Genomic DNA, 27,997 nt, shown 5'->3' on the forward strand with positions numbered 1-27,997 from the left:
TAGAGAAAATGGTATATTCTCATTAATTTTATTCATTAATACATTTGTTTAATATCGCTTACTACATTGAAAAAATATTTACAAATCCAAAATAACTAATTAATCACAAACAACCAAAAATTAGATTTGTCCAACACCTCAGCTTTACCCCAATACCATAGAACACATTGTAAATGTTGTTAAGATTTCCAAAGGTTTATGCACTGGACCATGACTTGAACAGCTGAGACCAGGTTTCACATACAGTGAATAGAGTGGAGAATTGAATGATGAAGAAAGGGAGGTTAAAGGTAAGCGTTTTGATGAAATAATGCGTAATATAGTAATACCAAAAATCCTTCCAATAGGTTTTACGGCATCCAAAACTTACTAAGGTTGAATGATTGGATACAAGAAGTTGAAGGTGAAATGTAGTAAAATAAATGCCTGGGTCAAGCCAATCACTAAGCAAGCAGTGCTTAACGTTTCTTTATTTAATGCTGTAATCATTGTGTTTATAAGAAATACTGAGGCCTTCTCAGCAGCGGTCTTAACTTTGTAACCCTGCTTCTGCATTTTATCAATTTCTGAGCCCGTCATAACATCAAGGTCTTCTTCCTCTGCCTATGGCTCCTTCTTTGGCAAGGAGTATTTGTCCCCCACTGATGACCCCCTCTCCAATCTCCAACACCCCTATTCCTCTCTGACATTCCCTTCTCGCCTTTTACCTTTTCCCGACAAATTTATTTTCAACTGCTGATAGGATATCTACCGTCTTGACTTCTCTATCCCTTTCACTCAATCCAAGCTCACCCTCTTCACGCACGCAGATCAAGAATCCTAATGCAGGCCTTTACCCAAGATATCAAATGTCCCTTTGTCTCCATAGATACTGCCTGGCCTGCTGGGTTTCATCAGCATTTTTTCCCCCAGATTCCAGCATCTGAAGTTGCTTGTGTCTGTCACTTTGATATTGTAGCATTTCAGTAAAAAATGGAAACCATAATCACGTCAGATCTATATGGTAAGTAAAAGGATCTGTCAATAAAAGTCTTCACAGTACTTGATTTTCTATAGATGCTCATATTATAACTTCTATTGCATTCAATTCTTCCTCTTTACATATTGAAAGATCAATGAGTGAGAAATCTAAAGTATGGGCACTTTTCCCAATTGTATCTTAAAGATTTGATGTTTTGCCGAGATAAGATTCTGTCCTTGCTTTCCGGTGTCTTCTTTAATCAACACCGAAACGGCCATTCAGCCCATCGAGTCTGCACTGAACATCACGCACCCACTTATACTAACCCAATCCTCGTAAATGTTATCTCACACACTTACACACTGGGAGTAACTTACAGGGCAAAATTAACCCCCCAGATCTCAAGTTAAGTTTAGATTAGAGATACAGGGTGGAAAGAGGCCCTTTGGCCCAATGGCACTAAACACTATCTTAAACACACTATCTTTACCAAGCCAGTTCAACCTGAGAACCAACCAATCCCCGTCTACAGATACTCTCCTCCGCCTAGCGGAGCTGGTCATTACTCTAAATAACTTTTCATTTGACTCTTCCCATTTCCTCCAAATACAAGGCATAGCTATGGGCACGCGCATGGCCGCCTCTTTGTAGGGTACATCGAACAATCCTTGTTCGAGACGTAACAGGGCCCCATCCCCGACCTCTACATCTGCTACATCGACAATTGCATTGGTGCCACCTCCTGAGCCCACACTCAACTCACTGACTTCATCAACTTCACCACTAACTTCCATCTGGCACTCAAATACACCTGGCCCATTTCCGACACTTCCCTACCATTTCTCGCCCTCACTATCTCCATTGCAGGTGATAAACTTCTGACCGACATCCACTATAAACCCACTGACTCCCATGGCTATCTAGACTACACTTCTTCCCACCCTGCTTCCTGTAAGGACTCCATCCCCTACTCCCAATTCCTCCGTCTACGCCACATCTGCTCCCAGGATAAGGTGTTCCACACCAGGGCATTGGAAATGTCCTCATTCTTCATGGAACGAGGGTTCCCCTCCCCTACTATAATGAGGCTCTCACCAGGGTCTCTTTAATATCCGGCAACACTGCTCTCTCTCACCATCCCCCCACTCGGAACAAGGGCAGTCCCCCTAGTCCTCACCTTCCACCCCACTTGCCGTCATATACAACAAATAGTCCTCTGTCATTTTTCGCCACCTCCAACGTGACCCCACCACTTCCATCTTCCCCATCCCCCCCCCCCCCCCCCCCCCCCCCCCCCCCCCCCCCCCCCCCCGTCTGCTTTCCGCAAAGCCCTCTCCTTCCGTAACTCCCTGGTCAATTCTTCCCTTCCCACCTGCACCATCCCCTCCCTGGGCACTTTCCCTTGCAATTGCAGGAGATGCTACACTTGTCGCTTTACCTTCCCCTTCGACTCCATTCAAGGACCCAAGCAGTCATTCCAGGTGCGACAGAGGTTCACCTGCACCTCCTCCAACCTCATCTATTGCATCCGCTGCTCTAGATGTCAGCTGATCTACATTGGTGAGACCAAGCGTAGGCTTGGCGATCGTTTCGCCGAACACCTCAGCTCAGTCTGCATTAACCAACCTGATCTCCCTGTGGCTCAGCACTTCAACTCCCCCTCCCATTCCAAATCCAACTATTATGTCCTGGGCCTCCTCCATGGCCTGAGTGAGCACCGCTGGAAATTGGAGGAGCAGCACCTCATATTCCGATTGGGTAGTCTGCACCCCAGCGGTTTAAACATTGACTTCTCCAATTTCCGGTAGCCCTTGCTGTCTCCTCCCCTTCTCAGCTCTCCCTCAGCCCTCTGGCTTCTCCTCTTCCTCCCCCCCCCCCTCCCACACACATCAGTCTGAAGAAGGGTTTTGGCCCGAAACGTTGCCTATTTCCTTCGCTCCATAGATGCTGCCTCACCCGCTGAGTTTCTCCAGCACTTTTGTCTACCTACAAACCTGTATGTTTTTGTAGTGTGGGAGAAAATCGGAGCACCCAGAGACAACACATACAGGTCACAGGGAGAATGCACAAACTCCGCACAGACAGCACCCGTCATCAGGAATGAACCTGGGTCTCTGCCATTGTAAGGCAGCAAATCTGCCACTGTGCCACCATGCTGTCCCATTCCTGTCTCTGGGAATTGGGAGGAAACTAACATCTGGAGGAAATCCACATGGAAACAGGGAGAACATATGCTCTCCAAACAGACAGCACCAGAGATCAGGACTCGTGCAAGTCATTTGATGCTGCAATTCTGCTTGCTGCATCACTTTGCCACTTTATTTATTCATTTATTTTCAGATCCGAGAGTCACTGGCATTTCTTCACCATTCCTAAATTCCCTTCAGAAGGTAATTCTGCGCTGCTGCCTTAAACTGTGTTTGTCCTTTTGGTGTAGATTTGCCAAATGTGCTACAAGGAGATCCAAAATCTAGACCCAGTGATGATGAAGGACTGGCAACATATTTCTAAATCAGGATAGTGTGTGATTTGGAGGAGATCTTGCAAGTATCTGCTGTCTTTGTACATCATGGATTTGGGAAATGCTAATAAAGTAGTTGAGGTGAGTAACTGCAATATATTTGTTGTTATTTTGTTAAAAGGTGGGTACTGCAGTCATCATGTACAGATGGCAGATGGAATTCCCATTCAATAGGCTCTGTTGTCCTGGACGTCTAGGCAAGTGAAGAGTAGCTAGTCTCACTCCTGACAAACAGGCTTTGGGATGCCAGGAGGTGTTCGCTAGAGGATGACCTGCACTTGCAGGCAAGATACTAATGTGAATGATCCAAATGATGTTGACAGTGGCAAACATGATGATGATAATGCCATTGAATGTCAAGGTAGATGGTTATAATAATATTCAGAAGCAGGCTAGATTTTACACTGACATGAAGCAAAAGCACATGCATATATGAACAGAGAAATATTTCCCTAACTAACCCATTTGTCACTACACCATTATTCTTCAGTCTTTAACTCTGAGATTGAATCTCGTACACCAGCAACTTGCCGCATCCGTTCATTTTCACATGTACTGACGTAGAAAGTTGGTACGATTAACTTCTAAGCATTTGTCGGACAACACATCTTTAGGCTTTGTTTTACAGTTAAATTATGTTGGTTTATATTGCCATTTAAAGGAAGGATTAAGAAATAAGTAAGTGTTATCTGGGTAACTGGATTAATTTAGTCAATTTTAGCAGTTTGGTATGTAATATGGCGGTAAATTAGCTTTCAATTTCCATACTGTATATCAGTTGCGAAGAGTATTGAACCCTGTAAGATAAACAGATGAATTATTATGTCAGAGTTGACTTCATATATTTTTAAACTCACATTGTAACATGCTGAATGCAATTTGAGCTGTTGTATCACAATATATTTTTTGCTTTCAAATTACCCTTCACATTTTTCAAAAACTAAATGCAGACTGTTGCCTGGTCTTTGTCAATATTTTATCCAATATTCTGAGTTGCTTTAAGTCTAACACAATCCACCTTCCAAACTTGTTCAAGCTCCACAATGGAAATTCTAGCTACTCTGTCATAGTAGGCTCCTTTTCTGAGTCAGGGTACCAATGGAAACAGTGTTCAGTATGTCACAGGTGTGAGTGCAAACACTTCAGCCCATGAAGTATTAAATCATCCCATATAAAAGTAAAGATTATACTATTGGTCCAAAAACAAACCTTTATAGTAACCTGAAAATCACAAAATCTACTCTTTAATTGCAATATTTCCCTTTGAACTGATGTAATGGTCACATTTTCCAAATGTGTACGTAGGAGGGAAGCTTGGGGTTGGAAACCCACCAGAATTATTCTGCCAGCAGGAATTGTAGTTTTATTTTGGTTTACTTTAGAGATACAGCATGGAAACAGGCCTTTTGGGCCACTGAATCCACACCGACCAGCGATCACCCCATACACTAGCACTATCCAACACACTGGAGGGTGGCAAATGTTGTACCTCTTTTCAAGAAGGGCGGCAGGGAAAATGCTGGGAACTATAGGCCGGTGCGCTTAACATCTGTAGTTGATAAGTTCCTGGAGAGTATTCTGAGGGATAGGATATACAGACAATTGGATGGGCAAGGGCTGATTAGGGATAGTCAGCATGGTTTTGGACGTGGGAGGTCGTGTCTCACAACTCTGATTGATTTTTTTGAAGACGAGTCAAAAAAGGTTGATGAAGGCAGAGCTGCATATGTTGTGTAAATGGAGTTCAGTAAGGCGTTCGACAAGGTTTCACATGGTAGGCTGTTCTGGAAGGTTAGAACAGACAGCTGAATGGATTAGCTCTGTGGAAGGAAACAGAGGGTAATGGTGGAAGGTTGCTTCTCAGACTGAATGCTTGTGACTAGTGGTGTGCCTCACGGTTCGGTGCTGGGCCCATTATTGTTTGTCATCTGCATCATTGATTTGAATGAGAACATACAGGGCAAGATTGGCAAGTTTGCTGATGATACAAAAGTTAGTGGTTTTACAGATAGTGAAGATGGTGGTGAATGATTGCAGCAGGAAGTGGCTTGATTGGCCAGGTGGGCGGAGGAATGGTTGATGGAATTTAATACAGAGGAGGTGTGAGGTGTTGCATTTTGGGATGCCAAACAAGGGCAGGACCTATACAGTTAATGGGTAGTGTTGTAGAGCAGAGGGATCTAGGAGTACAGGTGCATGATTCCTTGAAGGTCGAGTCACAGGTATAGTAGATAAGGCGGTCAAAATGGCTTTTAGCACTTTGGCCATCAGTCAAAGTGTATTGAATATAGAACTTGGGAGGTCATGTTGCAGTTGTATAAGACGTTGGTGATACCGCATTTAGAATATTGTGTTCATTCTGGGCTCCATGTTATAGGACATAGTCAAGCTTGAAAGGTTTCAGAAAAGATTTACGAGGATGTTGCCAGGACCAGAGGGTGCGAGCTCTAGGGAGAGGTTGAGTATGCTGGATCTCTATTCCATGGAGTGCAGGAGGATGAGGGGAGATCTTATATAGAGGTGTACAAAATCATGAGAGGAATAGATCGGATAGATGCACAGTCTCTTGCCCAGAGTAGGGGGATCGAGGACCAGAGGACATAGGTTCAAGGTGAAGGGGAAAAGATTTAATTGGAATCTGAGGGGTAACTTTCTCACACAAAGGGTGGTGGGTGTATGGAACAAGCTGCCATCGTTTATGAAACAGTTAGACAGGTACATGGATAGGACAGGTTTGGAGGGATATGGACAAAGCACAGGCTAGTGGGACCTGTGAAGCTGGGACATAGTTGACCGGTGTTGGCAAGTTGGGCCGAAGGGCCCGTTTCCACACTGTATCACTCTATGACTATGACTCTGGGGACAATTTACTTTTTTTTTTTTTACAGAAGCCAATTAACCTACAAACCTGTATGTATTTGGAGTGTGGGAGGAAACCTGAGCAGCCAGAGAAAACCCAAGCAGTCACAGGGAGAATGTACAAACTCCATATAGACAGCTCCCTAAGTTAGGATTGAACCCGGGTCTCTAGCACTAAGGCAATTCTACTCCTGCGCCTTTGTGCCACCCTTGGAGCTCTTAAGAGAAATCCACAGCCACCACTGTTCTTTTATAGTCAATGCAGAAGTGCACTGCATAAGCTTTCAGAAATGAGATGAGAGTTAAAGTGTCTTGACTCTCACATTGGTGTCCATGCACAGCATCTCCCACCCTTACATTGTATCCAAAGGTAAGCATCATGGAAAATTAATCAGTGGAATTCCCTTCATTGATTGCTGTTCCTTTTCCAAATAGATTGCGAACTGCATCTTTGATCAGCCCATAACTTAGCGGCTTGAGGCTACTCATACCATTCGTGATCAGTAAAGATCAGTAAAAAAGGAAATAGAAAAGCAAGAATGAGTAACCAATCTGAATTTAAATGGTAAAGACTTTTCTTGATCAACCTTTTTGAAGTAATTTCAAAGAGCAACCACTAGAAGAATATAGTGGGTGTAATATTTCTCGTAGATTTCACATTTCATTGATTAATACACTAAAGAACCACAATTAGAACAAGTAGAATTAGCTAGCTGGCCATAAGACAGAAAGTGGAATAAATGGGTAATCGGGAGCTATTACTGTCAGAATCGTAGTCATGCAGCACAGAAACAGGACCTTCAGCCCATCTTGCCCATGCTGAACATAATGCCCCAGATATACAACCGCCTGTCTGTGATTGGCCCATATCCCTCTAAACATTTCCTATCCATGTACATGTCCAAATGTCTTTTAAATTGTATTAGAGTACTTGCCTCAACTACCTCCCCTGGCAGATCATTCCATACACCTAATGCTCTGTGTGAAAAAGTTGCTCCTTATGTTCCTATTAAATCTTTCCCCTCTCACCTGAAACTTATGTCTCTTGGTTTTTGATTTCCCTACTCTGCATGTAAGACTCTGTGCATTCATCCTATCTATTCTCTTCATGTTCCTGTGTGCCTCTAAAGATCACTATTCACCCCCCTGCCCTGCAAGGACTAAAGTCCAAGCATGCCCAATCCCTCGCTATAGCTCAGACATGTGCTGCCTCTGATTTTATCCTGTTGATTCCTCAATGGTCTGTTTCTTTCCTGCCTTTCCTGTGATTGTGGAGCAGTTCACTTTTTTCTTTTCGGTTTAATTTCACAGTTGCATGTTTGGCTTCTTAATTGCTCTCTTGGGACTTTTCTCATGATTGTATTTTCCATCATGCTCTCAATGTGCTTGGTGAGAATATCTTTCCTTATGTTCAGCTTTCACATGTCCTCCTCCACTAAACATCTTCTTTCCAGCACAATATCCATTTCCAAGACGATACTCAAATCTATTTTGATTATTGTTCAACATTATTGTAATACTGTTACATTTTGTTTTGATTCCCAAATCAGATTTGATCCAATCTTTTACCCTGGTCTCCATCATGCTTAACATTAAAAATGTTATTAACTCCAATACCATTTAATAAAAATAAATATTAACCATACTTAAGCATGCTGTAGATGCACATTTACTGGATTACAAATAAGTTGTTAGTTTGAGTAAATGAGAACTGGAACTATTCACATCTCCTTTTTGATCAACTGAAACCCTTACCTGGTCAATTTCAATGATTGGATTAATCAATGCTATCTTGTCTATTTTTGGTATTGGGAGTCCCTTCTTCAGTTTTGCTTTGAAAACATTTAAACATTTAGAAAACATTAAGTACAAGAGGAAAGTTATATCTTATACAACCAGATTCTGGTTTTCATATTAAAAAAGATACATATATATTAGAGGAAGTTAAACAATTAGTCTCTCGAAAAACTTGTTACCAGCAACATGGTTATAATGTAAAGTAATCTGACCACCAGTAAACAATGACGAGTACCACGACATCATGTTATATTATTGATAAATGATAGGGATCTATATTGTTATATCTGCAAGAATACCATTTATGTTATTTTACCATATTACATAAGTATAATCCATGTAATAAACAGCAATTCTCCCTCACAGAACAAGGTCTAGCATTTGTAAATATGACACTGTAACTGACAAAGATAACTCAAAGTCTAATGAAATTGTCAAAGCTTTGGGAATAAACAAGAAATCATGTGGGAGCATAATAGTATAGAGCGTTAAGGTACAGAAGTGTGAAAACGCACACCTCCAGATTCAGGGACAGGTTTTTCCCAGCTGCTATCAGGAAACTGAATCATCCTACCACAACTAGAGAGCAGTCCTGAACAACTATCTACCTCCACCAACTTCGGACAATTCTTGATCAGACTTTACTGGCTTTATCTTCCACTAAACGTTATTCCCTTATCATGGGCCTGCCTCATTGTAGGGTACGTCGAACAATGACTGTTCCAGGCGTACACTGGACCTATCCCCGAACTCTACCTCCGTTACATTGACAACTGCATCAGTGCTACCTCCTGCACCCATGCAGAACTCATTGACTTCATCAACTTCATGACCAATTTCCATCCTGCACTCAAATTCACTTGGACCATCTCCGACATCTCCCTACCACTTCTAGATCTCACCATCTCCATCACAGGAGACAGATTATTGACTGACATCTACGACAAACCCACCGACTCCCATAGTTATCTAGACTACACTGCTTCCCACCCTGCTTCCTGTAAAGACTCTATCCCCTACCCCCAAATCCTCTGCCTACGCCGCATCTGCGCCCAGGATGAGGTTATCCATACCAGGTCATCAGAGATGTTCTCATTCTTTAGGAAACGGGGGTTCCTCTCTTTTATTATAGATGAGGCTCTCACCAGGGTTTCCTCGATATCTCACAGCTCAGCTCCCCCCCCCCCCCCCCCCCCCCCCCCCATTCATAACAAGGACAGAGTCCCCATTGTCCTCACCTTCCACCCCATCAGCGGTCGTATATAGCATATAATCCTCCAACATTTTTGATACCTCCAACGGGATCCCAGTGTGGGCCACATCTTCCCATCTCCACCCCTTTCTGCTTTCTGCAGACACCGTTCCCTCTGTAAATCCCTAGTTAACTTGTCCCTTCTCATCTAAAACACCCCCTCCCTAGGTACTTTCCCCGGCAACCGCAGGAGATGCAACACCTGTCCCTTTACCTCCCCCCCTCAACTCCATCCAAGGATCCCAACATTCTTTTCAGGTGAGGCAGAAGTTCACTAGCACCTCCTCCAACCTCATCTACCGTATCCACTGTTCCAGGTGTGAACTCCTGCACATCGGCGAAATCAAGCACAAGCTCAGCGATCATTACGCTGAACACCTCCGCTGAGTCCACTTTAACCAACCTGATCTCCTGGTTGCTCAGCACTTTAACTCCCCCTCCAATTCCCAATCTGACCTTTCTGTCCTAGGCCTCCTCCAGTGTCAGAGTTAGGCCCAGCACAAATTGTAGAAACACCTCGTATTTCACTTGGGTAGCTTACATCCCAGTGGTATGAACATTGGCTTCTCTAACTTCAAATAGCTCTTGCTTTCCCTCTCTCTCCATCCCCTCCTCCTTCTCCCACCAGTCTTACTGTCTCCGACTACATTCTATCTCCGTCCCGCACACTCCCAGCATCAGTCTGAAGAAGGGTCTCAACCCAAAACGTCACCCATTCCTTCTCTCCAAAGATGCTACCTGTTCCGCTGAGTTACTCCAACATTTTATGTCTACCTTTGATTTAAGCCAGCATCTGCAGTTCTTTCCTGCACAATCCCTTATCACGTATCTATACACTGTAGATGGCTTGATTGTAATCATGTATTGTCTTTTCGCTGACTGGTTAGCACACAACAAAAGCTTTTCACTGTTCCTCGGTACACGTGACAATAAACTTAACTGAAACTGAGCAGCCTAGCAAGTAACATTCCATACCACATGATTGATGTGAACACTTGGTTTCACACCACAAAAATGTTCAACAATGCCCTCTGGTAACTGCATGAGAGAAGAGTGTAATGACTGGGTAGATCCAGTCCATAATGGACAGGGAGCTGGGAAGATTCGATAAATTAAAAAAATTAATCTGTAAATGAAAATTCAAAAGCTTTCTGAAAGGCATGATTGATGAAGTGAAGGTCAGTGATATATTTTTCTGGACAGAAGAAGGATCAAATAATTTCAAGAGCTGGACACTCCGTGAGTCAGAGACCAGATGATCCAACATACATATTGAGCTGAATTCAAATGACGGGGCCACATTTATGAGTTCCATTGCCAAGATAAAACCAGGTGAGTCAGTCAACAAATTTCGTATAAGGTTTAGAATGCAGTTAGGAAGTACAAATTCAAAGTAGTAGATGGAGAGTAGTTGACAATTGTTTGGGATTCAGCACACCCGCAACTGCAGAAAGCTTGGATTTGGAAAAATTAGTTCATGATAGCACAGGACGTAAAGGCATCCACAGCATTGGGTTTGGAAGACGTGAGGAATTAAATTAATCTCAGTAGAAATAAAAACATGGAGAATTGAAAGCAAAATGCAGAATTAAAAAGCTCTCCAGTAAGAAGCAAGGATCAGTCCCCATCAGCATTGAACACATCACCGGGGTTTGAAAACCAGGCACATATCCACGAGATGTCACTGTCAGTTGCAGTGTCATTACCAATGGTTGTGGCCTGTCATTCAGTGCTCTATGCCAACTAAAATCCTAGTCTGTTAATCAGACTGATCTCAGGGAGAGAAGCCTGTTAATTGAACAAGATAGGCACACTGTGAAGTCACAACTCCACTCCTATATGTCAGAATTTCCTGTCTGAAGTGATTATTTCTATCCAGTCAACAGTTACATTGGTCCAAAGAACAACTGAACTGGAGGATTTGCAATTTTAGGCAGGCATACCATTTATTTTCGGAATCACAATCTTCTGTAGCCCCAATTTCAAAACTGTTTCCATTTGGTTTACCTGGGAGCAAATTATAATAAAAATTAATGTCACATTTTTTAAATCTTTAAGCTTTATATTTTCCAAAAATTAATGTAACATTTTTATCTTTAAGCTTTATATTGTTACTTTAAGACTAAGTTGTAAGACTAAAATAAATAGTCACATGGTTTACTCACAGAAGTGATTAAAAAATATATAGTCAGCAATTATATATTAATATGTAAAGTTAATAAGCAGTAATTAACCATATCACTTTTAAAGTGACTATGCACACTTACTGGAATGGTTCCCACTTTAGACTCTTCCAATACCAAGTCCACACTAATTTCAAAGTTAGAAAGATATTTAAGAATTCAATTTGACACAAATAAATTGCAAAATGTTAAACTATTGCAAACAAAAATTTCTTTAGAAAATTATAATGTAACTTTAATAGCTTGCAGAATAAAATGTTGCGCATTTGTTTAGGCAAACACTATTTTTGAACATGAATGCCTAATGTCTCCTCCAGGGAGGAACTTATCAATACTCTATTAAGTTGTAAAAGAAGCCAAAATCATAGATCTTGGTAAACTTAACTCTTCAAGAATTGAAGGGTAATACCCAGAATTCTTTTTTTTAAAGTTGTCAGAAGAGTGGGCGCAGTGGGTGGCGCATAGGTAGAGCTGTTGCTTTACAGCACCCGAGACCCGGGTTTGATCCCACCTACGTGTACTGTCTGTACAGAGTTTGTACGCTCTCCCAGTGAACGCATGGGTTTTCTCCGAGATGTTCGGCTTCCTCCCACACTCCAAAGACATACAAGTTTGTAGATTAATTGGCTTGGTATAAGTGTAAATTGCCCCTAGCTTGTGTAGGATAGTGTTAATAACCATATAACAATTACAGCACGGAAACAGGCCATCTCGGCCCTACAAGTCCATGCCGAACAATTTTTTTTTCCCCTTAGTCCCACCTGCCTGCACTCGTACCATAACCCTCCATTCCCTTCTCATCCATATGCCTATCCAATTTATTTTTAAATGATACCAATGAACCTGCCTCCACCACTTCCACTGGGAGCTCATTCCACACCACCACCACTCTCTGCGTAAAGAAGTTCCCCCTCATATTACCCCTAAACTTCTGTCCCTTAATTCTGTGTGGAGATTACTGCTCAACGTGGTCTCCGTGGGCTAAAGGACCTGTTTCCATGCTGTATCTCTAAGCTAAAAAAACGAATAGAAACTGCTCATTAAATAGACACGCGATGCAGAATTGAGTAGCGGAAAAGGAAGTGGACACAATGCATGCTTTGCTTTGCATGCATCCATAGCCATGCAGTCGAAAACATCAAGAGCGGAACTCGCTATCAAAACATGGAGGGGACGTGGGACACTATTTTTTGGCGGCCACGCGCGCATGCGCACACTCACACACACGCACGCGCGAGGCTTCGGAGGCTCAATCCAGCACTAAAAGCGGAGATTTTAAAATTGGGATCACAAAAACTTGGGGGGGGGGGGATGTCCCCCACCTCTCAAAACATGGGGGGGACGTGTCCCTTCTGGCCCCCCCGGGTTTTCCGCCCCTGGAAAACATCATGTACAATTGAACAGTCCTTGCATTCTTTTGCACCTCTTTTCCTTCATTGTGCCTTGCGCAGAGGAACTCAAGTAGGTCACATGCTGCAGGAGAGTCAGGATGGATATAATCTGGGGAGTAGGAGGGATGTTGTAGCTTTATGCTGGGATATCCTTGTGCATGAACAAGTCATACATCCAGAGGTCCAAGAAGCATTCTGTTATTTAGGAAAAGCATAACTTTTTTAATATATATTATTCCAACATGTTACACACAAATTATAATATGTAATAAAATGTCTGAATATTTTATGCCAATGGTCTTGTCTGTTGCAAATTATACGTATGACCTCAAAGATTGGACTATACCTTCATACCCAATATCAAAATGATAGGGGCACACAGGTTATGAAAATAGACTAGCACTCATTATTAACATATTAGGCTTGCAGCAAATGGTTTGATGATCAATGAGAGAGGCACTGCAAAATCCAAGATTAAGTCCTGTTTCTACACCAAACATGTTCTACATTGTGTTGGAATCACACAACGCAAAGAAAAGCAGGACTGGTTAAAATCACAATAAGTAACACAAAGCTGCTTGATATCTCCATCTCCATGGGGTGGGGGGAGGTGTGTTTGTGGGCGCGAGTGGTGTGGGAGGGATGGGAGGAGGGATGTGCCAGAAGGCGGTGTGGGAGGTGGTGTGGGGGAGGATGTGGTGTGGACGGGGGGGATTGTGTGTAGGGGGGGGGGGGGGGGGGGGTGTGCGGGCAGAGGGGTTATAGGGGGGAGGGGTGTGTGCGGGGTGAGGGGTGTGTGGAGGCAGGGGGTGGTTGTGGGGGCAGGGGGCTTGTGTGGGGGCAGGGGGCTGTGGTGGGGTGTGGGCTTGCTGTTTGGGGCGGGGCTGGTGCTTGGGGCGGGGCTGGGCTGCTTCCGATCCCTCCAAAAGTCCGGTTGGAAACCTCCGCCAGCCACTCTCACTCCAGTAAAGACGCGATGGGGCAGGAATGGGGCGGACCATTCCGGAGAGTGACAGGGGAAGAAACTAATCCACGCGGCGCCGACTGGCAGAAGAAGAGATCAATCTGCGCACAACGTTTTTTTATGATTTTTTAAACCTCTTTTACGACTTTCAACTGATCGGAACATAACTTGTTGGAATCGCAGTGCAGGAGAACAGAGAGTGCACTGGCGAAAAATCGCAGCACTTTCGCGAACAGATTTTGTGCAAATAGAAAGACTGCCAAACTGGAAGATAACAAGATCAGAGTTTTAGTTATGTGTAGAGAAAGATAGAGATAGAATAGATAGATAGATAGAGATCATTGCAGCAACATTGACCCTTACTCAGAATCCTAGATATACCCATCTCATAGATTTATGGCAGTAACTTTTTCATGTGGTCGACAACAGTTCAAGACCACAATTCATCACCACTTTATTCAGGAAGGAGGAATTGACAATATATATATTACAAACAACCGTTGAGATACTACATGGTTATTTAAAGGCATTATTTAATCCACATAAGACATTTTAAGGGAGTATCTATTCTAATTGATTGAACAAATGTCAGGGAATAAACAATTTGATCTCCTCCAGAAAATTTATCATATCTTTCATTCAGTTCATTGGGATAATTGGAACTGAACCTTTTGAAAACAAATAGATGCTTGAAGTTGTCTGAAACATGCCTCACCACTGAGGCAAAAAAAAAGCAGAACAAATTTTTACCTTTATTGTTGTTTGTCTACAATTACACATATTTTGTGGCTTGAATTTGGTGTCAACTTGAATATCTAAAATAATAAAGCTAGGATCTGTTGACAGATAAAGAAAATATGTTTTTCCGCTTGACTTCTTACCTGCTGAGAGATACTGATCCATGTAGTTTTCCATATGAAGTGTACACCTGCCCACTCACACTGGCTGTCTGCGGTTGACATAAATTTTATTAAAATAATACCAGAACATGATTCTTACTTACAGGAAAAATAATGTTATTACCCCAGCCTTTTTCTTCATTTTAAATGAACACTGGTATATTGAATGTAAAGATCTAGTAAGAAAGGCACTTACAATACCCAAAAGGAATAGCTCTGCTAAGGAATTGTTCGGCAAGATTACAAATACTTCGGCTGCAGTAAATACATCAGAAGAGAATTTTCCTGGAACAAGCTTCACAATTGGTTGTTTTGTAGCACTCATCACAACTTTCATCAGTAAGTTGGGGTACTCCTTTGCAACCTGGATGGAGTCAAGGACATTTTATAATGGACTGTCAGGAGACATTAGAATTATTATTAAACCCATTCACTCATTATCCCCAAAGTTTGACTAAAAGCACGTCAGTTCATTTCCCTTTTGAAATTTCAAACCAGTTCCAATTTATAAAGTGTATATTTATTTTTCTTAATGAATATTTATGAATCTGATATGTATTTTTAATAATGGTCTGACTCTAATTCTGTAATTAGAATCAGAACATCATTGCATGATTAGAGCATTCAATTTGTTTTAACAGTAGAATTGACTTTAACTTTTAGATGACCAATCAATAGAGCATGTCAATACACCACATATAATGGCACGTTCTGTCAAAGAAGCGGCCACAGTTTTAATGAATTGGTTTACTGTTTTTAGCCAAGAGTATGAAGCATCAAGTGACCACCCTAATGTAGCTTAGTCAATTAACATTTTCCAATTCAGGCTGGCCTGGCTGCCTTTGAAGTGCAAATAGAGAGTAAATCATAATTGTCAAGGATTTGACTCCTAGCACAGCTGAGACCAAAATACGAATTTACTGTGTGGAGAGATTGTGACCCGTGCAAGAACCAATTAGTTCAAAGTTAAAATGACCATCAGTCCTAAAATGGCCACTGACACCATTTGAGCATAATATAGTTCCAGAAATGAAAATTGACTCAAAAAAGTCCACATAAACTCACATTGAAAGGAAGAAATGTTAATCTATCATTGGCAGTATTATCTGAGGGAGGATAGTTGACCAGGTCATAAGGGAGGTCTCTCCTCTCTTTGACTAGAGATTGTTATTTGTCCTCAGCTCACAAGGAAATCTAATTGTCTCATCCAAACAATTGTATTTCCAATGATGCAGCATCTCTAAAAAATGTCTATGCTCCAATTTTGAATGGGATTGAACCTGTAACATTATAAATCATGGGCATAAGTGCGACCCACTGGCCAATCTATCACAACAATTTCTGGCGCGTAATTAACTGGATTAATCAAAGAAGGGTCTTGACTCGAAACGTCGCCCATTTCTTCTCTCCAGAGATGCTGCCTGTCCCGCTGAGTTACTCCAGCTTTTTGTGTCTATCTTCGGTCTAAAGCAGTATCTGCAGCTCCTTCCCACACAACTAGATTTTAATGTTAATTTACAATAATATTTTGAGCAATAAATTTCTGAAATGTTACAACTTGACTAATGTTGACTTTTGTCAAAGTTACTATTTCAAATTGGGAGTAACTTAAAATATTTCATAATTTTACAGGGATCGATGCAACGCCAATGTTACCGACTTAAGAAGAAAGCACATTTTAACCATTGCAAAAGGATGGCAAGAGAATCATCAATGTTAGTATTTTTTAATTCTCTTTGTTAATTTATCATTGAAAGGTGAGGGGCAAAGTAAAAGTGGAAAAAAGTGCTAAATATAGAAACTGCTTAAATAATGTAATTTGCACTCTAATAGTTTAAATGGGATTCTTACATCCAGAAAAATGGGTTACAGTATGATGTATTTGAATAGACGTAAAGTTAAATCATTCACATAACCGGTCACATAAATTGATATTTAATACCTCAGGTAACAGAAAATTCAAACTGGATGTGTTCAACTGAAATGGTATATCTTTTGGAATCTGAAATGAGATGGAAAAATGTTATCTCCACATGAAGTTATCAAACCTGACTGAGCATTCTTAAGGTATTCATTTTTGTAATGATACTTAATCAGTTTTTTCAACAGCGAATTTTTAATCAATTATTAAAATAGATAGAACATTCCTTTTTAAGCTAAGTGATATTGTGGTTGTAACTAACTGAGGACATGTAACATTAAGATGATCCTGGCACTTTGGTTTGATGGTACATTTGGCCCTTCGAGCCAGCACCGCCATTCAATGTGATCATGGCTGATCATCCCCAATCAGTACCCCGTTCCAGCAATTTCTCACCTACTCCATCAGTCTGAAAAAAAGGTCTTGGAACTGAATGTCATCTGTCCATTCCCTCCATAGATGCTGCCTGACCTGCGGCATGACAATAATAATAAACTAATCTACACTAAAACATCATCTATGTTTTTCTTCATAAATAATGCAGGGATTATGGACTGGACAATAATTAGGGCTGTTGATAGATTAGCAATAAGTTATTTCTAACTATTTTGAGAAGAATTAACAAAAGTCATTTGAATAACGGAACACATGCCAAAGATGATTCATGGATTAACATTTCAACTTGTTTTTCGTGTTTGTGAGTGGCTACCCAGAGTGTTTTTTCTTCCCGTAAGTCTAATTTGGAGACATGATTCACTTACCATGTCATTTGTGATATTGAATTGCAATGCTCCAGCAACAAAGTATGCAAAGCCTCCAGTGTTAACAGAGTATTCAGACAGTCCAACGACTAACATTTGATTTGTGATGTTTGAGAGATTAAACAATTGCGCAGTAAACGGAGCCTCCGTGTGATGTTGAACATCATATAATTCTCCCTAAACGAGATTTGAAAAAGTTATTAGTCACTATTAAATGGAATTAATATAGATTCAATAAAGAAGTGCGGAAGAAAGAATAAAGTGGGTAAAATAGCAACTATCAACTAACTGAGTCCTCTGGGACTGTGGTATGGTGGCAATTGCAATCGTACATATAAAATATATTACAAGGGAACACAAACTGTTTCCATATTGCTCAATGCAATTGGCAGAATACCTTCAAATTTATCTTTAATCACTAGAGATCGAGGTGTATTAACTATTCAATGCATGTTCAATTCCAATCTACTTTTGTTATTACAATTTGTACGGTCTGACCTGCTGAGTACTTCCCAGTAAAACATACAATCCAACATTCCATACTATACAACCTTGGCAACACATTACAGAGATAAAGAAACTTAATCTGTTTTTAACTGCACTTATCTGATATTATTTTACCAGAGGTAAGATTTCACTTTGTCCAACCCATCACCCTCCTCACATTCTCTACTACCTCGACTAATGTGTTGATCCTTCCACAACTCCTTGGTTCAATTATCCCTACCCATCCAACCTACCCTACCAGGTATTTTCTCATCCCCTCTTTCTATCCCATGTGCCCCACCCTCATCTGGTACGCTACCATTTTTCTTCACCAAGCAATTGGTAATTATAGAGACATAATATATGTATTTTCTTGACAAGGATTTTTCCAGTGAAATGGTAATACAACAATGTTCAAGTTTGTGGAAGAGCTCGATTAATTTCAAATTGCTGTGGATCTATTCAGCATTATGCTGAGACAGTGCCTACTGGTGCACATCATAAATGACCTTGCCTTAGCAGGTGGACACCTCATTTATTACAGAGTGTCTGTGCTACAATGATTACATGATGTTTGTCTACCAATGCCTTCAATTCCTGTAGAAAATTAGTGCTTGGAGGTGATAGAACATTTCTCTTTCTTTCCCCCAAAAGAATTAATTTTTTTCCAACGAAAAAATATTGATGATCTTCAGGAACGAGACTCCATTGCTTACCTGGAGTCCTTAGCAAGAGACATTTATGTTAGTATCCTAGGGGCTAATTTCATACAACACATATTCTTCATGCCAGATCCATTCTAAGCCTATGGTTAACACTCGATTTGTGTTTCTGCAGTTTTGGTTGTGGATGATACACTCTGTAAAGCCAAGAGCTGCCAACTGCCACTTACTATTTCTCAGCCCTTTCATGTGAGGTCCTCATGCCAGTAATTATTCTCTCATTTTAATGATCTATTGTTACCCAGGTTGAGCCCACAAACTCAACTCATTAATGGCTATTTTAGATGAGCAAATATCTCTGCTGAAAAAAGGCAGATTAAATACTAATCAAAATAAACTTAATTGGGTTTTGAAATACAAGCCTGGAAAACCAGAACAATACTCCCCAGAAAAATAAATCACTTATCAATATATGACAACGGTACCTTTATGGGGAAATCAATGAAATCAGTTGTGATCTCTGGTTCTCCAACCAAAGAATAATCAAATTCTACATATTTGTCCAATTGCCATGAAACTGTGAACAAAACAATAGAAACAGTAAGGTACACAAAAATGCTGGAGAAACTCAGCGGGTGCAGCAGCATCTATGGAGCGAAGGAAATAGGCAACGTTTCGGGCCAAAACCCTTCTTCAGACTGATAGGGGGTGGCGGGGAGAAGGAAGGAAAAAGGAGGAGGAGGAGCCCGAGGGCTGAGGGATGGGAGGAGACAGCAAGGGCTAACAAAATTGGGAGAATTCAATGTTCATGCCCGCAGGATGCAGACTCCCCAAGCGGAATACGAGGTGCTGTTCCTCCAATTTCTGGTGTTGCTCACTCTGGCCATGGAGGAGACCCAGGACAGAGAGGTCGAACGGGGAATGGGAGGGGGAGTTGAAGTGCTGAGCCACCGGGAGGTCAGGTAGGTTCTTGCGGACCGAGCGGAGGTGTACGGCGAAACGATCGCCCAACCTCCGCTTAGTCTCACCGATGTAGATCAGCTGACATCTAGAGCAGCGGATGCAATAGATGAGGTTGGAGGAGATACAGGTAAACCTCTGTCGCACCTGGAACGACTGCTTGGGTCCTTGAATGGAGTCGAGGGGGGAGGTAAAGGGACAGGTGTTGCATTTCTTGCAGTTGCAACGGAAAGTGCCCGGGGAGGGGGTGGTACGGGAGGGAAGGGAAGAATTGACAAGGGAGTTGCGGAGGGAGCGGTCTTTGCGGAAGGCAGACATGGGGGGAGATGGGAAGAAAGAAACAGTAACGTCCACAGAAGACACAAACGCCACGAGTAAATAATTCCTGCTGACGATTTACGCTAACGAATACTTACCTCTCAGAGTCTGGATGACATCTTCAAGCTTTCCAACTCTATTTCTAAATTCAGAACATAGCTGTATGATAAATATAACAAATAATTAAAATGTTAACAAGAAAAGTACATTGAAAACTAAACAACAAAAGCACATTTTACTTTTTCAGACGCATTATTGAATCAGTTAAGTATGTGTGTTGAACTTAGTTTTAGTTTTTGAAACTGAGCATAGCCCATCGGCCCACACTAACAAATGATCACCCGTAAACTAGTTCTCTCCGACACACCAGGGACAATTTACAGAAGCCAATTAACCTACAAACAAGCATGTCTTTGGAATGTGGAAAGAAACTGGATCACCCGGATGAAACCCACATGGTCTCAAGGAGAATGTACAAACTCCGTACGGGCAGCACCTCTACCACTGCGTAAAAGCCCCGTCCCATGGTACAAGTTCATTCCAAGAGCTCTCCCGAGTTTGCCCCTGATTCGAACTCGGAGATTTACGTTAATGGCCACTCGTCAGTACTCGGGGCTCTCGTGGACATTTTCCAACATGTTGAAAAAGCTTCACAAGTCTTCCTGTGCTTACCTACCGTTAGCGAGTCTTCCCGAGTACCTGCCGTTAGCATTACGAGCCGCTAAGAGACGTCCCCGAGCTCCGACGTATCCGCTACGTTCATTCTCCGTGTTTACCACGAGTTTGATTTTTTTTAAACTCGGGAGAGCTCTTGGAATGAACTCGTACCGTGGGACAGGGCTTTAACTGTGCCGTCACACTTGGCTATTGACTGATATCTGAATATTCAAATACTCATTCAGCGTTCATAGTCTAAGTATACAACTTAGGGGGAGGAGAGCATTGTCTGTGTTTCTGCTGTTTTTCCATCAGCTTCATGTTCCAAACAAGTCTTCAGGTTCACAATAATTGCCAAGATTCCACATAAACACAATGCAACATTTTTTATTATAACCTTACAGTTTTATAAGGTTGTAAAATGTTAAAATAAGGTTTTAATGATAAACATTGTGCGATTTGTACATCAGAGCACCCTGAAACCTTGAAGTTGCAGATTTAAGCAAATTTGCATTTCTATTTTTTGATTACTCTGAGTAATTTTATAGTTCTCCACATAATGTTCCATTCCTAACATTATTGTCTACTTGTAACTCATTCTAGGAGACCCGAAAATTCCTTCCTCCCATTTTACTGTCATATAGAGAAACATAGTCCATAATCATTTTCTGGTAGATTCTGCTACAGCCTCTGGATTAGTCTAGGAAGAAAATCATTAATCAAAAACAAAATTAATGGGAGCCATCGGGTACTTGATCCCACAAGCCTGCCTCACTGCTTAATATGATCATGGATAATCTATGCTAGCTTCAACTCCTCTACTATGCCAGATCCTCTCAGTTTCTCAATCTTTCAAATGTTTACTTATCTCCAACTTAAATATATCTAAAGCCTCCACCACCCTCAGGGCAGATGGACCCAGAGTTTTACAGATTATTTTGTAGCTGTGTCCACTTGTCCATGATTCTCCCATCCGTAGAAATAATATTTATCCCCTCACGTCCCCAAAGAATCTTATATGTTTGGATAATTTCACTCCTCATTTTTCAAAACTCCAAACCCAAAGTATTTAGTATTTCTTGATAGGACAAGCCTCTCATCCCAGGATTTAGCCTGATAAACCTCTCTTCAACTGCCTCCTTGGCCTCTATCCTTTCAGGCAAGAGGGCCAGAACCGTGCACAGTATTCCAGCTGTGGGCTTACTAACAGTCAGCACAACTGCAACAAAACTTCCCTGATCTTGAACACCAATCCCTTTGTAATAAATGTTGTTTGCCTTCTCAACTACCTGTTAGGTCTGCTTGCTAACCTCATGATTTGTGCACTCAATTAAAGTACAAAATTAAATATCTTATTCATGAAAAATAATTCATTTTTCAATGATATACATTGTCTCCAATTTACCTGAATTTACCTTTACAATTTTTTAGAATTTTACAGCTTTGATCTTGTTAACATCCAAAACTAGGAACTGAGCTAAATCAGGGGAGATGGAATGTTTGGCTTAATCAATAATACTTGTGTAGGCCAAACATAATCCGAGAAAATATATCGCCCATTTTACAAGGCTTCTAATCTCCTTCACCATTTATGATTATGGAAAAGAAAATCAAATTTGATAATGACAGTTTATAAGCATAAGAAGGAATTCTGGCACTTCTTAAGCTGATTGGGATCTAACTTTACTCAATTTAAACCCAGCAAATTGAAGCCTAGCCACCAGAAATTTGTCTGCGAAACGTGCAATTTATTACTAAATAAGGAAAACATCATCAAATGGCCATCAGGAAAGATAACCTATCAATCCTGCATGTTCTGGCCCGCACTGGATGAATAAGAGCAATTGGCTAATTACATGCAAACACTGTAGATGATTGTTATTGTTGATAGCAAATAAGGCCTTGTAATTGCCATGTATACCACAAGCTTGTCCCTTAGTAACAAAGCCACCATTCTGTATACCACCATCACCCAATCCTAGATTTTGCTCCAGATTGCAGCATCTGCAGTCTTTTGTGTCTCCTGCCTATATTCATTTCTTATTGCATACACCAGTGTATGAACAATGACAACAGCTGGTAACAAATAACTATAATTGTTTCTTCAAATATGATTGGTACGATTAGAAAACAAAGGATCTCTGAGCTTACCTGCTTGGGAATAATTTGTCGAATCAGATCTTTCACTTTACCAAGGAACATCTTGTAAAACCAACTTTAAAAGAAAACATGCTGCTATTACTAAGAGTAAAATGGTCCAGGTTATAATATTGTATATTTATCAGAAAGATTGGCATTGTACCATTGCTAAAATGTGTCTTTAGATTGCAGTAAAATTGTTTGTTATCTCCCAAAGTAAGACTCATTGCCCAGTTTTTCAGTAGACAAAAGTGTTCCCAGATACTTTCACTGACTTCAGTTGAAGTATATGCTAGTGAGTTCCAGAGTAAAGCAAAGACATGACTACTAAATTCAAGGATTGGCAAAGAGCAATGCAGAGATCCTGTTGATTTGGAGGATTTATAGAAATAGGAAGAAGTGAGACTTTTCAAGGATTTTGAAACATCAATGAGAATTTAATAATGAAGCCATTGTTAGAGGGTAGTGAGGGGAGCAGAGAGGATAATTGGTGTCTCGCTACCCTCGGTACAAGAACTGTTTCAGAGCCGCTGCCTGAAAAAAGCACTGAGCATTGCAAAGGACAGATTGCACCCACTCCACACACGTCTAGATCTCCTGCCATCAGGAAAGAGATACCGTAGCATCAAAGCCCGGACAACCAGACTGCTAAACAGCTTCCTTCCACAGACTGTGAGGCTGCTAAACAGTCATTCCACCTGATTCTGCTGCTTTTGCACTGAGAATGTAATAACTGGCACGGAGTAATAACTCTGGCACTGGCTCAGGTCACTTAAATCAGCTGCCCTGGACATTTTATGACTTTTTTTTTTTTAATTGTATTTTAATGTTGCTTTTTTTACCTGCACTTTTAAAAAACTATTCGTACTGTTTTTTATCAGGAACTGGATTGTTTTATATTTATGTGTGAAATGTTTAAGGTTTTATGTGCGATGCTCCGGTATTCCCAGAGAAACGTCTTCTCATTTTGCACTGTACAATTTGTTACTTTGCATGATGACAATAAAGAATGATGATGATTGCTGAACCAGGAACTAACACCTGGGTGGTGGCAGAGGGCAGGAGCAGTATTACTATGTTATGGAATGCAATTGTACATTCTGTTCATAAACAGACATGATGGTCAATGATCACCATTCTAAGATGTTTTAGAAACCCTCCACATTCATCTCAGTTACCTGTTAAAATGCAGGCTACTTTCTTCATTTGCTTATTTGAACTTTTGTAAGGAAAGTTAACATAAACTGAATTCTAGGGAGACTTAAATATTTCAATTCATACATAGATTACTACACCCTTAGCATGATTATATGTGATCTGTATCACATAATTCTAGTGACACATCATGGGTGAACATTTTATTGACCGATCTTTAAACATCTAACTAATACTTTTTGATTCTTGCCCTTGATCGGTATCCTGATCATGGCCAGACATCCCTTTGATCCAACCTGTGTAACATTCTTTCAAGGTAATTTATAACCAACAAGCTTTAGATGTGTTTCTAAAGTTTCTAAAGTTATCACATCTCCCCACATTTCTAGAGAAATTGCTTGAGGGGAAAAACCTGTTGCTCTTGACATCTCTGAAAACATTTGAGAAGGTCAATAAAATCCTTTTTAGTCCATTCATCCAGATAACCTACTTATTCTCAACAAAACTGCAGGCAGTAGAATCAACCACCATACAGAACATTTTAAGAAGTTATAAAAGTGAGAGGAATTTGGGATACCCTTGTCAAATTTGTCTGCCAGTAGAAATTCCTCTCTATCTTATGTTTGCTTAATGATGACAAGGAACCCATGATCTTAATGAATGGGTTCGCAACATATACAGTTTCAGTGCAATTTCAGTTTTAGTTTTGCATCATCAGCCTAATTTGTTTCTCAATCTTTCTCACCTTATTACCTCAACTCTAGCCTGACTGGAGGAGATTTGTATGTCATTGATAGAGGGCAGATGAGGGAGATCAGTCAGGACTTTATTCATTGGAATATCTCAGTTTATAAGCAAAAAGGCATGGATGATGGGAAACAACTTCTTTATTTCACAAGTTTGTTACATTTTTATTGTCACATGCACCAATTGGTACAGTGAGATTTGAGTTACCATATAACCATACGATAAAAAGAACACAATACACAATAGAATTTAACATGAACATCCTCCACAGCGGAATCAACATTTCCCACTGTGAGGGAAGGCAATAAAGTTCAGTACTTTTCTTCTTTGTTCACCCACGGTCGGGGCCATTGAACCCCCTGCAGTCACCGCTATGGGTGGCCCGATGTTTAGGCCCTCTTTCCGGGATGATCGGAGCTCCGGCGTCGGAACGGAAGAACACTCTCAGTGGCTTGGAGTTTCTGAATCGGCCACTTCTTACCGGAGATTGCGGCTTCCGAAGTCCACAGGCCGAGCTGGGCGGACGGAGATTTAACACTGGCGACCCTCGGCAAAGGATCCCAGGACTCCGCAATGTCAGAGTCAGCGCCGCCCGCGTCTGGAAGTTCCGCAAACCACAGCTCAACTATGTTAAAGCAGCAGGCCCAACACTCCAGACCTTCAACAGACGATCCCCGGTTATGCATCGTCCCGCTCCGCGATGGACTTCAGTGCTGCACCGCTGCTGAAGCTCTGGACGGTCTCCGGCAGGAAAGGCCACGGCAATCCAGATGGTAGGCCGCATCCAGATGGAGGGTGTGATGATGTAATTCGGAGAAAAGTCACATCTCCGACCAGGTAATGACTGGGAAACGTGTTTCCCCTCTTCCCCTCCCCCCACATAAAGAAGACTAAGATATCTTTAAAACATATTACTGACACATTAAAAAAAAAAAAAATGGGTGAAGTGATGGACAAGCTGCTGGCGAGGCTGCCGCGCGCAGCACCACCCGATTACGTTACTTTATGGATGTCAACCCAAAAGTACAAGTTTTCTTCTGCTGCCAATGACGAATATTAATTATGTGAAGAAGCAGCAAAACTATTATCATTAAAAAAGTCACATTGTTGGACATTGTTTGCAATATGTACATTTTGGTTTTACATATGTTCATCATTAACATTGTTGATTTAGATTGTAGATATTGTAACGGCACCTAGTGGTTAGGCCACTCTTGCTATGCGAACCCTCGGCAGTCGGGGGTAGGGTCACTTCACTGGGCAATGGCGGGAAGGAGTCACGGGGTGTAGAGGTGTTCCCTAGTATATAAGAACCGACCTTTCCTCTCTCTTCATGAGAGTGTCCTGCCACATCAGCAGGAGCTCAGCTCGAGCCCACGAGGCAACAGCCTCTCAGCGATAACAATGACTATTATGTTAGAGTGCTAAACATGCATGTATATCTAACCTACAATGCCTGAATAAAGAAATCATTTATTCACAACGTTTGTGCCTCTGCAATATTTTCCTTTCTACATTACGAACATACCTGCCCCCTCCATACATTTTGAGGTCAAGATCTCCTAATGTCGCAACACAGTTGTTGTAGGTTATCATCGGTCGAGAACTGTCCAGTGAAACACCAACAATAAATGCTGCTGAAAGATCATTAATATTCAGATCAAAGGTTCCTCCATCGTGTCTAATAGAAAGCAATACACATCCAATTAATTATTGGTACAACGTCCAAGTTATGCTGAAATTTAGTGCAATATACTCTTGTGCCCATTATGAAGAACCTTTGCATACTTTTCTTCATTCTAAAATAATTACCAAATGTGTTCCTCTCCCGAACTCAAATCTTTTTTTGTACCATCAGTCCCTATACATCTACATATCAATGCATCAGAGGTTTATGATAACAGCCACAAAACATAATAATCAATACCTAAGCCAAGTTCCTTTTGTAAATTAATCCCAGGGTTTGCACTATACTGCAAAAAATTAGTGGCTGAAAGAGACAGAAAGCAGCGAAATAGAATAGAGAACATAGTTTGTCAAGCAATCAAACATAAATGGTTTACCAATGTCACATAACTAACTAGATTTGTTAATGCATAATAAACAGAACAGAAATGAGATTAGCAGATAAAATAGCCACAATAATGAAAGTGATTTTATGAGCATTTGTTTTAATGCAATTATATTTGTGTACAATCAATAAAATAAATCCCATTGATAATAACTCAGTTGAGTACCAAATCTTGCTTTACTTCCATACATGATTTAAAAGTAAAGACTTTGACAGAAATTTGGAACAAAGTGCCAGATTACATTGGCTCTTAAATGACCACATAAATGCTGTCACGCGTTCAATCAACCTTGATTGTAAATAAAAAAGGAGCCATGACACCAGGTTTTGTAGAAGCAGGCCAATTAATGATGTGTAATGTTAGTTAGAATTGTTTGTGCATAGTTTGATTTTGCCCATAAGGGCAAATATGGAAATGTAATTATATGGTGGCATGGCAAGGGTGACAGCTCATCCAGGATCTTAGTAATATGACAAAGGCAAATACATTCATAGAAGTGAGACTTGTAAAAGTGAGCATTGTAAGAAGTGGAAGAGAAGCACAAAGAAGTCTGGGAACCTTTTTCAACAGACTTCACCTATCTATACAATACTCTCACGATAATTTGCAGGTTATATTTTAGCAGTTCCATAGTTTTAGGTTTCGACGATCAGATGATTATTTCAGCTTGTTATAGTCACAAAGAAGTCAAAGCAGCTGCAGGAAGCCCACAAGGCCGCACAGAGAACATGCAAACTCCACACAGACAGCACCCAAGGCTAGAATCAACCAGGTCTTTCATGTTGTGAGGCAGCAGCTCTACCAGCTGCACCACTGTGTGGCACCCTGAATGGACATCACTGCAAAATAAGGAGCTGCTTATTTAAAATCTAGGTACATAAAATGGTTAAAAAATAATTTCACTCAAATTTCAATTGGAATCTAATTGCACAGTGAGTGACAATGCTTTCATAAAATTAACAGGTTTCATGTAAAAGTCTTCATTTTTTTTATAATAACAGAAAGAAGAACAATTGTTGTAATGGATCTGAATAATTTTAAAGATGTTGAATCTAGTATTCACCAGTGAACTATTGTGGATCTACTGTATATATAGTCCTAATGAAAGAAAGAAACTGCACGTACTTATATGGCACCTACCTTGACCTCAACATGCAGTTATATGCCTCCAAAACTTTTACAGTTATCAGGTACCATTTGGCACTGCAATGTTGGAAATGCAGCAGCAGATTTGCACACATCAAGGTCTAACAATACAATACAATACAATACGGTTTATTTGTCACATTGCA

At 40.9% G+C, this 27,997-nt stretch overlaps 1 protein-coding gene across 1 annotated transcript in view; it reads right to left on the bottom strand.

The window, feature by feature from the left end:
• Positions 1-2,351: 2,351 nt before the first annotated feature.
• Positions 2,352-27,997, bottom strand: part of LOC129707397 (bactericidal permeability-increasing protein-like) — a 33,766-nt gene continuing 8,120 nt past the window's right edge. The window contains exons 5-16 of the mRNA XM_055652400.1: positions 26,162-26,314; positions 22,744-22,807; positions 20,034-20,094; positions 19,143-19,234; positions 17,510-17,686; positions 16,770-16,829; positions 15,024-15,191; positions 14,810-14,877; positions 11,658-11,700; positions 11,334-11,397; positions 8,097-8,173; positions 2,352-4,279 (exon numbers count right to left, since the gene is read on the bottom strand). Of these exons, the coding sequence (XP_055508375.1) occupies positions 4,238-4,279; positions 8,097-8,173; positions 11,334-11,397; positions 11,658-11,700; positions 14,810-14,877; positions 15,024-15,191; positions 16,770-16,829; positions 17,510-17,686; positions 19,143-19,234; positions 20,034-20,094; positions 22,744-22,807; positions 26,162-26,314 (1,069 nt within the window). The 3' untranslated portion in view covers positions 2,352-4,237. The remainder of the gene's footprint in view (positions 4,280-8,096; positions 8,174-11,333; positions 11,398-11,657; positions 11,701-14,809; positions 14,878-15,023; positions 15,192-16,769; positions 16,830-17,509; positions 17,687-19,142; positions 19,235-20,033; positions 20,095-22,743; positions 22,808-26,161; positions 26,315-27,997) is intronic.

Source organism: Leucoraja erinacea, chromosome 21 (assembly GCF_028641065.1).
Source record: "Leucoraja erinacea ecotype New England chromosome 21, Leri_hhj_1, whole genome shotgun sequence".
In the NCBI taxonomy this organism is placed as follows: domain Eukaryota; kingdom Metazoa; phylum Chordata; class Chondrichthyes; order Rajiformes; family Rajidae; genus Leucoraja; species Leucoraja erinaceus.